This window comes from Denticeps clupeoides, chromosome 1 (assembly GCF_900700375.1).
Source record: "Denticeps clupeoides chromosome 1, fDenClu1.1, whole genome shotgun sequence".
NCBI classification, from domain to species: Eukaryota; Metazoa; Chordata; class Actinopteri; order Clupeiformes; family Denticipitidae; genus Denticeps; species Denticeps clupeoides.
In genome coordinates, this window is record NC_041707.1 from 7,095,837 (window position 1) to 7,108,848 (window position 13,012).

General features: G+C 44.4%; 2 protein-coding genes across 2 annotated transcripts; both read left to right on the forward strand.

Moving 5' to 3' along the window:
* Positions 1–1,464: 1,464 nt before the first annotated feature.
* Positions 1,465–5,626, forward strand: tfb2m (transcription factor B2, mitochondrial). The gene is made up of 9 exons (XM_028989513.1): positions 1,465–1,604; positions 1,986–2,450; positions 3,259–3,350; positions 3,433–3,586; positions 3,735–3,883; positions 3,961–4,050; positions 4,148–4,210; positions 4,325–4,473; positions 4,838–5,626. Exons 2-9 carry the CDS (start codon positions 2,006–2,008, stop codon positions 5,025–5,027), a joined length of 1,332 nt encoding a protein of 443 aa, XP_028845346.1. The 5' UTR covers positions 1,465–1,604; positions 1,986–2,005; the 3' UTR covers positions 5,028–5,626.
* Positions 5,627–6,546: 920 nt separating this feature from the next.
* Positions 6,547–12,264, forward strand: pomt2 (protein-O-mannosyltransferase 2). The gene is made up of 21 exons (XM_028981887.1): positions 6,547–7,068; positions 7,491–7,575; positions 7,657–7,761; positions 7,857–7,965; positions 8,104–8,212; positions 8,310–8,469; positions 8,614–8,720; positions 8,926–9,008; positions 9,102–9,211; positions 9,287–9,353; positions 9,434–9,491; positions 9,579–9,657; positions 9,736–9,887; positions 10,062–10,153; positions 10,230–10,306; positions 10,390–10,461; positions 10,536–10,595; positions 10,678–10,783; positions 11,193–11,333; positions 11,418–11,529; positions 11,630–12,264. The coding sequence occupies exons 1-21, from the start codon at positions 6,845–6,847 to the stop codon at positions 11,733–11,735; spliced, it is 2,214 nt and encodes a 737-aa protein (XP_028837720.1). The 5' UTR covers positions 6,547–6,844; the 3' UTR covers positions 11,736–12,264.
* The last annotated feature ends 748 nt before the right edge of the window (positions 12,265–13,012 follow it).

Here is a 13,012-nt window from a genome sequence, read left to right on the forward strand (position 1 = left end):
GGCGCGGGCAAACTGTGCGCATGCGCACTGGACACCCACCAAGACTGTCGGCATTCAAGACAGTCAACTCTTTATCTACGGCAAGCCGACGATCGCACAACGAAAATGGTAGGAGTGATCGTTTTTGTCATTGTGATGCATAGCAGAGCGTATGGTGCAGCGCATAGCACAGAAATTGTGTCCTCTGCATTTAAGCCATCACCCTTAGGCGCCTGGGCTGCAGTGTGTGGGGACAGTACAAATCACCACAACCCTTGTAATTAAAAAGACAGAAGGAGTCAAACATCTGAATTAATTATTTTCTTGTTTCTTGTTTGGACCAGTCAACACGGGAACAATTTCTTTCCCATTGCTGTCAACCCTCCTAAACTGCCGAACTGTCACACACATTTCAACTGCACTTTATGTCCCCGTTGAGGTATTATTCCTGTAATCCTTGTATATTTCTGTATAATATTAGAATATATTGTATATTGCTGTCGCGACACCATCGACCGGAATCAAAACCCTTGTGTGTGTTCGCTCACATCTTTCATGTATAGTTTACATTTACATTTACAGCCCTTATCCAGAGCGACTTACAATCAGTAGTTACAGGGACAGTCCCCCCCTGGAGCAATTTAGGGTTAAGTGTCTTGCTCAGGGACACAATGGTAGTAAGTGGGATTCGAACCTGGATCTTCTGGTTCATAGGCAAGTGTGTTACCCACTAGGATACTACCACCCAGTTATTGGCAGGTAAACATGATTCACCAGGAAATGGAGGGTTGTTCGAATCCCGATCCGCCAAGGTACTACTGAGCAAAGCACCGTCCCCACACACTTCTCCCCAGGCGCCTGTTACGGCCGCCCACTGCTCACCAAGGGTGATGGTTAAATACAGAGGACACATTTCACCATGTCACCATGTGCTGTGCTGCAGTGTTTCACAATCATTTTTACTTTTTAATTGAAACAATGCCACAACCAATGCATGGCGTAATCAAGGCTAACAACATATTTGCGTCTGTGACGTCTTTTGCGTCTTTTTTGGATAGGCAGTTTATAAAGAGAGGGAAAGAAATGAATGATGGCAACAGTGGTTTATGTTTACTAGTAGAATTATATTTTTATTCAGTAATGGCAAGTTGTTTCTTGTGGTAGAAAGGGAAAGTGAGGTGACTGTCATTGTGAAACACAAACACAACGAAATGTGTCCTCTGCTTTTAACCATCACCCTTGGTGAGCAGTGGGCAGCCATGAGCAGTGTGTGGGGAAAGTTATTACAGCTTGCCACACAGAAGCCACGGAAATAAACTCAATGTGGCCTTTAAGGAAAAACATGACAATATACGTACTATTAATAAAAAAACAGTAATTATTTTAGTCTGCCTTTAATGCAGCCTGTTCACCCTAACCGCTCAAGTGTACCGTCTTGCTACTTCACGGTCTTTACCTCCCTTCCGCGCAGCAGGTTCTGTCGCCGAGAAGTGACGTAGGAGGGACAAAAAGGAACTTGCACAACGCGGAGGACAAGCACGCTTGGTCAATGTCACGCCCGCCCCGGGAGGAAGATGCCCTGAACAGCCTCGCCGTTCACCAAGGCGCCGGTTCGGTACAGTTCGGTACGTCCAGCCTCCTTCTGCTCGTCCGGATTGTCGCCGCGGGTTAAGTCACGGCGGCCTGCGCCCGGCGCGTAGCGGACGCGCTAATGCTAATGTTAATGTTAGCTACTGTCATGCTGCAGCTCGACGTTCATTGTCTCCTCGGAACCTTAGCAAACCTTAGTTCCCAAATGTTTTCGTGTGGCTTTTATTTACTTATAATTCTATATGTGTTTGTGTCTGTGTTTAGTTGTTATGAAATTTATTCTAACCCCACATCTGCTGCATCTGGATTGATATCCAGACATAGACGTGTGATATATAGACATGCGATGTACAGACCTAGATTATATAGACTCTGGTGGTTTTGGATTGCTGATTTTGTATGTTTTTTTTTATAAGGTGGATTAAATCACTGAGAAATGGCACACTGTGGGGGATGTAGGTTCTTTCTGGTGGCCTTAAGGACCGTGTGTGGACCAGCACGGACCAGGCCACCTCGACTTCAGCCTGCATCTCGCAGCAGGACGATAGTCACTTCCCCGAGCTCTTCCTCCCTGGAGCCGCTCTCGGCAGGGTCCCGGAAAGCTCAGGGCCAGCCGGGGAAAGGGGAGCTGATCTCGCCGTCGTCGGGTCTGGCTCAGCGGAACCTGTCTGCGGTGGCGGTGTCCTTGACCGCGCAGTATCGGCCTCACTGCCGGTACGACTTCCTGGACCTGGGCGAGGTGGAGGAGAACATGCAGAAGGCCCTGAGCTGCAAGGGCCTGAGGCGTTTCATCGTGGAGCCGTCGCTTGCCAGAGTAGTGACAGACCATCTGGCGGGGGACATTGATGACGGAAAAGCCGTGATTTTTGAGTGCAATCCAGGTACAAATGTGAAGTTCATGTTTCTTTGTGTTCAGTGTTAAATCATTTTGGTCAGATATTAAAGAGGCAGTGGTGGCCTAGCGGATAAGGAAGCCGACCCGTAATCAGAAGGTTGTGGGTTCGAATCCTGAGCGGCCAAGGTGCCACTGAGCAAAGCACCATCCCCACACACTGCTTCACTTGTACTAAAGGTCCCCTTACATGAATATTTAACATTAATGCGAGTTCCCCTAGCCTGTCTATGGTCCTGCATTGGCTAGAAATGGCGATAGGTGTAAAGAGTGCTTTGGCCATTCTGCTTCGCCGTTCAGGTCTGATCTGGAATTCGTCCTCTTATTTCGTCATAAGAAGTAAGGTTACCTCCCCTTTTGCCATGCATTTCTCACCCCTTCCCCTAAAAAAGTAACTCCATGACTGTCATAGCATTGCAGTTGCTCAGTGATTGGACGTAAAAATTAGCACAAATGTTTTTTTGGGTTTTTTTTTAGTTCCACCATATGAGATCACGAAGTACCAGTGGGATAATTTTTTTTTTTTTTCTGGAAAAACTCCAAGACGACTTCCTGTCTGTGCCAAACAATGTGGTTGGTGAATGGTGATGATGATGTCATTTACTCAAATTCCCCCTGAACTTCTATAGGCCGCTCTCCTCCTCGTCCCACCTCTCTCCTCCTCATTAGCAGATAAAGCTACGGACACCGAAACGGTGCATCCTGGGGAGATCTTGACACCATGAATAAAAATAAAAAAAAAAAAATTAATGTCCGGGGGCCTTTAAAAAAAAAATGTACCTTTGGTTGCACTCTAGGCCCTGGCGTGTTGACACGGTCACTCTTGAACTGTGGAGCACAAAGGGTTGTTGCTCTGGAGAGCGATAAGGCGTTTCTTCCTGACCTTCAGGTGAGTGCTGCCCCTGTATATATTCTCCAATATATCTAGTAGTTGTATTATCAGTGAACCAAATTCACCTTTATGGCTCTAGGCTCTGGAGAGCAGGCTTGAGGGCCAGTTGGAGGTGGTGCACTGCGATTTCTTCAAGCTGGACCCCATTGGGCATGGCAGCATGAAGCCTCCAGCCATGTACTCCGAGAAGCTCTTCACCGATCTCGGGATTTCGGAGGTTCCTTGGACAGCAGGTGAGTACGGTTAGAGCGAATTGGTCCTCAAGCTTACAAAATGTGTCTTCGCTCATATGTAAATTTAAGGTTATTTGTTTTTGCCGATGTGAGTAAATATATTTTTGTATGTGACTGTAAGTAAGTGGGTGACTTTTTGTTTTGTCAGGCATTCCTGTAAAAGTAATAGGGATGTTCTCGCAGCGGAATGAGAGGAACATGCTCTGGAAGCTGGTCTACGCCCTGTTCGAGCGGATCTCCATCTTCCGATACGGCCGCGTTGAACTGATCATGTTCCTGAGTGAGAAGGAGTTCACTGTAAGTTGCTCCCTGTGCAGAACGCCAGGTGGTGTTTTCGGTTCACGCACAGTCGTATGATGAATCTTTTCCCACAGAAACTAGTCGCCAGGCCAGGAGACAATAGGAGCTACCAGGCCCTCAGCGCTCTTTGGCAGATGGCTTGTGAGATCCAGCTGCTGCACAAGGTAAGGAAGGAGCAGACGAACAAATAATTGATTTGAAATGTGCTTCCACCCAAGCTCTATAAATTGACATTTTGTTTTGCATTCATGTGCTTGGCAGGAACCTTGGAGCTCCTTTGTAACGACTTCAAAGCATGGCGGAATGGCCATTCCAAGGAGTACGGTAAGTCTGTTAATATTTCGTCATTAATTTTGTTGACGTAAACACCACTAGAGGTGTGTGTTCATTTTAATGCCTCCATGCAACACTCCTAATAGGCATCTGTTCTTCTGCCAGCTGCCCAACGATCACCTGTGCTTGGTGCGGATGACCCCACGTGAGGATTTCTTCACCTCCACCATCACGCCCGGCAACGCCGGCACGTTGGTGATGATGGTGAAGCAGTGTCTTGCTAAGAGGAAAGGCCGGCTGGTTGAACGACTGGAGTGAGTTGACTTCCTTTCATCTGAAGAGTACCGCATTTTACGGCACCGTGGTGAATGCAGCGTTATGCAAATATGTCTCAAACTTTGTCCTGGGACAAGGTCCTGCATAATCCATGCGCATATGCATGTATGCGTTTCACTGTGTGTTCACGTGACATTCTTGAATGTAGACTGAAGGATAAGTATCCAGATTTTACTGCTTGGCACCGATTAAACATTTTAATTGTTTTTAAATTTAAAAAATATCTTTTTACTTTCATTGTCATTGTAGCCACCAAGACAATATTATTTCATGGATACACGTGTGTTTTAAAAATTCTCTTTGTCCCGGTGTACTTATTTGCTTTGGCTGCACGTTCCTCAGCTCCTGGAGTCCTGGCAGCGGGACGAAGGTCCTGGGACAGATGGGGCTTTTTGAGGACGTCCTGACCGGACAGGTGTACCCAGAGGAGTACAAGCAGTTGTTCGGGTTGATGGAGCAGTCTGAGGAGTTCACCCAGAGCTGGCTTTACGAGGAGATCCTTGAAAACACCAAGAACACCGGCTGCATTTGAAAACCCTTCTTGCTGTCGCGGCTGCCTGGCGAACACTTCTGGAAAGTTGCTAAAGGCAAAATGCACTGAGCTCAAATCCAGGAGTCTGGCGCCACCGCATCGATGTACAGTGGCTCGGTTTTTACTCGACTCCGCAACCACGCATCACTGGATCCTCACAGACAATGCCGCTGAAACAAAAGCCACCAGCTTTGACGGCCTCATGAAATGTGTGTTTGTTTTTGCCCCACTCACCCACTGGCTTATATCCAATATGAGCAATAGTTAATGCAATACTTAAAGCTGTGTTTGTGGATGTGTTCATGAACGGCTGATAATCACATTTTACAGGAAACCTGCATCTGAACAAAACTATGCTCTGACGTGTCATATTGAAGATACAAATGGCAAACATTTTTCTCTTATGGTGTAATGAAGACAGCTGCAGTCTCGAATGCATTTTTACTCCAAAATATAATCACACTCTGTGTTTATGTCGATTTAAACACATACGTTTGATACGACTGTGAAGCCAGGACTCCAAAAGTGACGCGCGTTAACTCTTCATGTGGAAGTGACGTCTATTGTCTACGTTTTGAATAAAATAATATTTCTACTAATGTGTTTGTCTTCATTTCACTGTAAATGCAGTTTTTATTAGTTACTTTTCTCAATCACTTACATTTTCAGATCATTTGAAAAAAAACCCTCAAGAATTTCTTTACATTTACAGCATTTTTCAGACACCCTTATCCAGAGCGATTTTCAAGGAGTAGTTACAGGAGTAGATACAATGGTAGTAAGTGGGATTTGAACCTGGGTCTTCTGGTTCATAGACTAATGTGTTACCCATTAGGCTACTACCACCCTTTACACGAGGGTAATACACAGTGAAAACAACCTGTCACAATACAAAAAAGTATGGAAATTATGGTTTTGGTGGGTGTTTTATGTGCCTTTGTTGGGTACGAGCCCCTCAGCTGATTTTGCATTACATTACACTACGTTTGGCAGATGCCCTTAATCAGTTCAGGTTCACTAGAACCCCAACTATGTGCTTGACTGTAACTGCCAGATACTGCAAGAGCTGTCAATGCACCGCCATCACAAGAGCACTCTTAAACTCAACCAAAATACACTTCCAGCCTCATGCACTTGATTTTTGCACATCTCTGCTCTTTTTGCACATTCCTACACATTTTGCACATGTTTGTCCTGTCTTGTGTGTCCTGTTTGAAATATCCAACAGGTCCACTTACAAGCATCCTACATGATGCCGTCCAGGTATTTTACAGAAAAGTTGTACTTTTCTCCTATAGAGACCTGTACAGTGTTTAAGCTTAGTTTTAGTCAGTGTAGTTTAGCTTGGTGTGTATATACATGTATATTTTTCTTTTATGATTGCACTACGGGGGTTCTGTGTGAAACATTATTTCAATAAACCAGTCTTGAACATTGAATCTGAAGGCGTTTTAGTTCAGTGTGCCCTCTGCGCCTGTAGGTGGCGGTGGCGCATTTCAAGTTTAGGGCTTCCATCCCCGCAGAAGAAAAGATGTTGGGACGCGTTGTAGTATCGGACGCAGTGTAGTTTTTTTTTAAGGCTCTTGAATGTCGTGGGTTTTTTCTCGAGTCTGCAGTGCACGACAGGAGGCCTCCTGTCGGTGCTTTTTGCGCCGCACGCCGTCCATTTCCGATGCTTCACGCGAATATCTGCAGCGAGGCTGGACGGGGGCAGGTCAGCTATTACGCGGGCTAATTTACGTAAAAGCGTCATCGTTTAACATGACACTAATCGATAATAACCAAATAAATAAATAAATAACCGACGTAGAAGCGACATGCATAAAGCTCAAAGCGTCCGGGGGCGAGGGGGGACAGTGGTCCGAAATCGTAAAGCTTACATGGACAACGGATATACAGACGCCCCTGTCAACCCAGCCAAAAAGCCCTCCAATCCGAGCGTGTCTACTGGCCGACACAATCAGACGTATGCCCTCATGTTCGTGGTCATATTGTCCTTTTCCACTCGCTTTTTTAAAGTCATGGAACCGCCACACATATGGTGAGTTGTGTGTGCATTTATTTCTTTTCTTTTTTTTTTTTTTTAAGGAAAGTGAAGTGTTTGTCATTGTGATACACTGAAGCACAGCACACGGTGACACAACGAAATGTGTCCTCTGCTTTTAGTCATCACCCTTGGTGAGCAGTGGGCAGCCATGACAGGCTGTGTGGGGAGCAGTGTGGGGGCAGTGATACGAACCGGCAACATTCTGATTACGGGCTGATTTCTTAACCGCTAGTCCATCCACTACTCCACTATCACACTATAGGGGCTCTGTGTGAAACAGTATTTCAATATACTGTATACTGTTGTACTTGACAGTAAACCTCTCTTGAGTATCGAATCTTGAGTTGGATGGTTGGACATGCAGATACTTACTGCGTTTCCTGTTCATTTTATTTATTCATTTTTTTTCTGTCTAGTTGGGATGAGACACACTTTGGGAAAATGGGCAGCTATTACATCAACAGGACATTCTTTTTTGATGTGCACCCTCCACTTGGCAAAGTAAGACCTCGTTTCTGCTTGTTGATTGGTTCACAAAAGCATGTTCTCGGTGTGATTCCAACACCCCTTCTGTCTTTTCAGATGCTGATCGGCTTGGCTGGTTACCTGACCGGCTACGACGGAACGTTCCCTTTCATCAAGCCTGGAGACAAATACGAGCATCACAATTATCTGGGAATGCGCGGGGTAGACTACACCGGCCTTTACTGTTTTCTTATTTTATTCATTGTCCGTTTATTCCTCACCCTTGTGCTCGACCCCCCCCCCCTGTCTGTATGCAGCTGTGTGCTGCCCTTGGTTCCTGTCTGCCTCCCTTTGCCTTCCTGACCGTGCTGGAGCTGTCGCACTCTCCAGCAGCGGCACTCATCTCTGCGGCCCTCATCATCTTCGGTGAGTGGAGCGGCGGTCACATTATCCACCAGAATGTCTGCCAGTAGCTTCTGTCTGTTTCCACAAATTCTGTCTCTTTGTGTATTTATTGGCCCAATCATGGTCAGTTGTGTGAATGAATTGGATCGTATCCTGCAGACACCGGCTGCATCACCATTTCGCAGTACATCCTTCTGGACCCCATCCTCATGTTCTTTATTATGGCTGCCGTGCTGAGCATGGTCAAGTTTAACAGGCAGATAAGCAGGTGTGTGTGTTTTCCTCCGCATGGCCCCCATAAATCAGATTGTTCTGTGAAATGTTATATCATCTTATGTTCATTTTATAATTTTCTTTATGCCTAGTCCCTTCAGCCCATCTTGGTGGCTTTGGCTGATTCTAACAGGGGTGAATCTATCTTGTGCTCTTGGTGTGAAGTTTGTCGGGCTCTTTGTTATCCTTCTGATCGGACTTAACACGGCACGGGACCTTTGGATAATTCTCGGAGACCTGCAGCTCTCTCTGGTATGATTTAAGGCTTGCTCTATAATCTCTTATATGCATTCTAGCTCTGTTTTTCATGTGTACCTTTCTGCTTACTTCCTTATATCTTTTTTTTTCCTCCTGCCTTTTCCTTTTTATTTCCTTGTGGTTCTGCTACACATCTAGGTGGACTTTGGGAGGCACTTGTTGGCCAGGATTTTTGGCTTGATCGTGCTGCCCATGTTCTTGTACACTACAATATTTGCTGTCCACTTTGTCGTCCTGAACAGAAGGTAAGTCTCTTGTCTACTGGGGCATGAACATTACTCCCTTAACCGCTAGGCCACCACTGCCCCTCAAAGAACGTAGTTGGCAGGATTTGAACCTGATTTCTAGTCTATCAGGCCACGACTACTGCAAATTATAGACCATGAGATACATTGGATTTCTTCTGTTGGAGATATGGATTGATAATTGTCTGAATCTTTGTCCACCCAGCGGGCCAGGAGATGGATTTTTTAGTTCCTCTTTCCAGTCTCGCTTGATTGGAAACAACCTGCACAACGCCTCAATGCCAGAATGTGAGCACTCTTCCCATACATTTTCAGCAGCCATCATAGGGTAAATATTCCCAGCATTTCCCCTTTTTGAAGCTCTTTCTGATCCTGCTGCAGACCTGGCGTATGGCTCAGTCATAACTGTGAAAAACCTGCGCATCGCTGGAGGCTACCTCCACTCTCACTGGCACCTGTACCCAGAGGGCGTAGGAGCTCGGCAGCAGCAGGTCAGTGTCACTTTCAACGTGTTCCTGAATGCAGGAGCTCAAAGCGCAAACCTGCTCCACTCTCCTTCTTTTCAGGTTACAGCCTACCATCACAAGGACTACAACAACCTGTGGGTGGTAAGAAGACAGGGCGACGGCGAAGGTGAGGCAGAATGCGAATTAAATCCCGGGGCTGGAACTGTACCCAATCTGTGGAACTGACCTTGTCCTAAATTTGTCTAGATTCTGGAGCCCCTGATCTGGTCCGGCATGGTGACATTATTCGACTGGAGCATAAAGAGTGAGCCGACTGTTTCTTGCGGTATGTCAGCGAAGATCAGTAGCCAAAGATGACTATGATGATCGGTTATGTTCTGTTGTCCATCAGGACCACGCGCAACCTCCACAGTCATTTTCACGAGGCACCTCTCACCAAGAAACACTTCCAGGTCACTGGATATGGCATTGTGAGTAAACTAGATTTCCGTAATCATAGATGTTTAATATTTCTTGTTTCATTGATTTGTTTTTTTTTGGCTTTTAAGAATGGCACAGGAGACCCCAATGACCTGTGGCAGGTGGAGGTGTGTGGTGGTCGAAAGGGAGATCTGGTGAAGGTGCTCCGCAGTAAGATTCGCTTCCTGCATCTCTCCAGCCATTGTGTGCTCCATTCTTCTGGCAAGACTTTGCCAAAATGGTAACATCTGCTGCCTCTTACTCAGTAGTCTTTTTCTGGTTGTTTTGGGATTATGGACCACTCTTTACCATTAACTGGAATGTCCCAAACACCTTGACCGTGCCACCAAAGGTCCTCTGTTCAAAAAAAAGACTACCGTAGTACATTGGACATTTGATATATTTATCGCTGTAGGGGCTGGGAGCAGGTGGAAGTTACATGTAGTCCGTATTTGAAGGACACCCCCAACTCACAGTGGAACATAGAGGATCACATCAATCCAAAATGTAAGCCTAATCTTTGTATGAATATGAAGACTGTTTTTTTTTTTTTTTTGCTTATAATGTTTGTTTGACCCCTTAGTGGCCAACATCAGTTTGTCTGTGCTGAAACCCTCTTTCTTGGAGATCCTGTTGGAGTCCCACATTGTCATGATCAGGGTAAGGTGCACGTTCTTCACCAGTCTTGTTTCGGCATAATTGCATGGGGGGAATGTTTGATCTGGATTTTATACAAATCCTAGGGAAATAGCGGCTTGAAGCCCAAAGACAACGAAATGAACTCTAAACCCTGGCACTGGCCTATCAACTACCAGGTGTGTGTATAGTGGATTTTTTAGAAAAATACGTGTCTGTAGACGTCACCTGACTGCTACTTCTGTCACCTTAGGGATTAAGGTTTTCTGGAGTAAATGAAACAGAGTACAGGGTGTACCTCCTGGGGAATCCTGTAAGTCCTTGCTTATTCCATTAATCTGAGCTCTTACCAAAGCACTTTATAGACAAAAGAAATTTGAACCTGACTTACGTAGGTCATTTGGTGGCTGAACCTGGTCTGCCTGGGCCTTTACGTTGTGATGGTAGCCACTGCATCTGTCTCACTTCAGAGAGGACTCCAACTGGATGAGAAGAGAAGAGGTTTGTGGTGACTTTTGTATAATGTTAAGAATGTACAACATCAAATGCAACAAAAAAAGTATCGTGCATTTCTTTTATGTGGTTGAAAGACAGAAATATACTTGCTGTAAGATATGTATGTATAGCCATATGCAGTTGCGTTGTTAACATTTGTGCTGCCATACTTGTGTCCGAGGGGCAGTGGTGGCCGAGTGGTTAAGGAAGCGGCCCCATAATCAGAAGGTTGCCACTGAGCAACCTATATTTCTGCCTTTAAATGTATACTATTTCAGAATTGCATTCAGTAAGAATCCTGAAAAAATCACAAATGCATTAAAATGCATTAGATTTAGAAATCATGTTTTAGGGCCACAACTGAAAATGTTTACAATGACTTGGACACCATGCAAAGAAGCTTTTTTCTCCTTAGAACACTGCCGTGTGTTAATGCAAGGAGGTGGGATGCTGTTCCTGGGCTGGCTGCTGCACTACCTGCCCTTCTACAGCATGGGCCGCATCCTGTACTACCACCACTATTTCCCTGCCATGCTCTTCAGCAGCATGCTGACCAGTATGTTTATGATGCTCTGTGTGTGTGTAGGTTAGCTGTGTGTGTGTGAGCATGCAATTTGAATTGACTGCGGATTCTTTGCAGGCATCACATTGGACACATTCTTGCAGAATTCTGATCTACTGTTCAACCCGGCCACAGCTCAAAATTTAAAATGGGGAGGGCGTGCCCTGCTTTCGATTGCTTTTCTCTATAGGTAAAGGATGTACTAGAGTAAAAAAAAATTTAACTGTTAGATGGTCTTGTTTGCCTACATCGTGGTTATGCTTTTTTTTCTTCTTTGTGCTTTTTTCCAGTTTCTACCTTTTCCATCCACTTTCATATGGCATGAGGGGACCACTGGCACATGACCCGTCCAGCTCCATGGCCAACCTCAGGTGGATGGACTCCTGGGAGTTTTGAACAGAGTAGTAAATGTGATGTTTTCAGTATAATTTGAATGGTTACTTGCTGGCTCACTAGCCTCAACTATGCTGCTTACAGACTAAGCTACAGATCTCTTGCTGTTGAATATTTTTTGTAAATGTAGCTCAGAAAATCCTTGTTTTCATAGTGTTTGTCATGGTACAGATGTAAATGGGATATTTTTGTAAGAATATTCTAACATTTCCTTAACATAGATTCCCTGCATTCATTTGGTCTGTGTTATTGAATGTATGAAATTGACTTCAACAGAGGGTACCGGTCAAATGGTAAAAGAAAGATTTTCTTTTTAGCAGAAACTTGAAACTTAAAAATAGATAAAATTATTTGTGTGGTATGTTTGATAATGCTAGTGTCAAAACGTAACTGTGGTGTGTGTGAGTTTTCTGTTCAGTGAAAAGATTTTTAAAAAGCAATAATGCTAAGTGCCTTGCAACAGTGTATAAAACACTATTTGTGAATCATATGTATTTATAGTATTTATATTAAAATTTGTTTCTAGAATGTTGCTGATTGTAATATCTTGGTGTCCCCCTCACCTAGACATGTTTTATGTTATAATACATTTCTAGCCATACATTTTTTTTAAAAATGTATGTGCCTCATCTATGTTTTCTAAAAATATACAGTACAGGCCAAATGTGTTTTCTTTACTTTCATGACCATTTACATTGGTAGATTCTCACTGAAGGCATGTCGAGTTATGTTCTTAACGAAAAGTGGAGACCTGGCCTCCACAGTCACCGGACCTGAACCCAATCCAGATGGTTTGGGGTGAGCTGGACCGCAGAGTGAAGGCAAAGAGGCCAACAAGTGCTAAACACCTCTGGGAACTCCTTCAAGACTGTTGGAGAACCATTTCATGTGACGACCTCTTGAAGCTCGTCGAGATAATGCCAAGAGTGTGCAAAGCAGTAATCAGAGCAAAGGGCAGCTAATTTAAAGATACTAGAATATAAAACATGTTTTCAGTTATTTAATTTTTGTTGTCAAGTACATAACTCCACATGTGTTTATATATAGTTTTGAGGCCTTCAGTGAAAATCTACCAATGTAAATGATCATGAAAATAAGGAAAACACATTGAATGAGAAGGTGTGTCCAAACATTTGACCTGTACTGTATATGCATATATTCTCAGCCCTTTGTGCTTACTAGTGCTTACAAAATGATCTAAAATGTGTTTTCACATACTGAAAGTGTAATTACAGTTATTTTAATTAACCTTTTGGATAAAATACAACGGACATTTTATA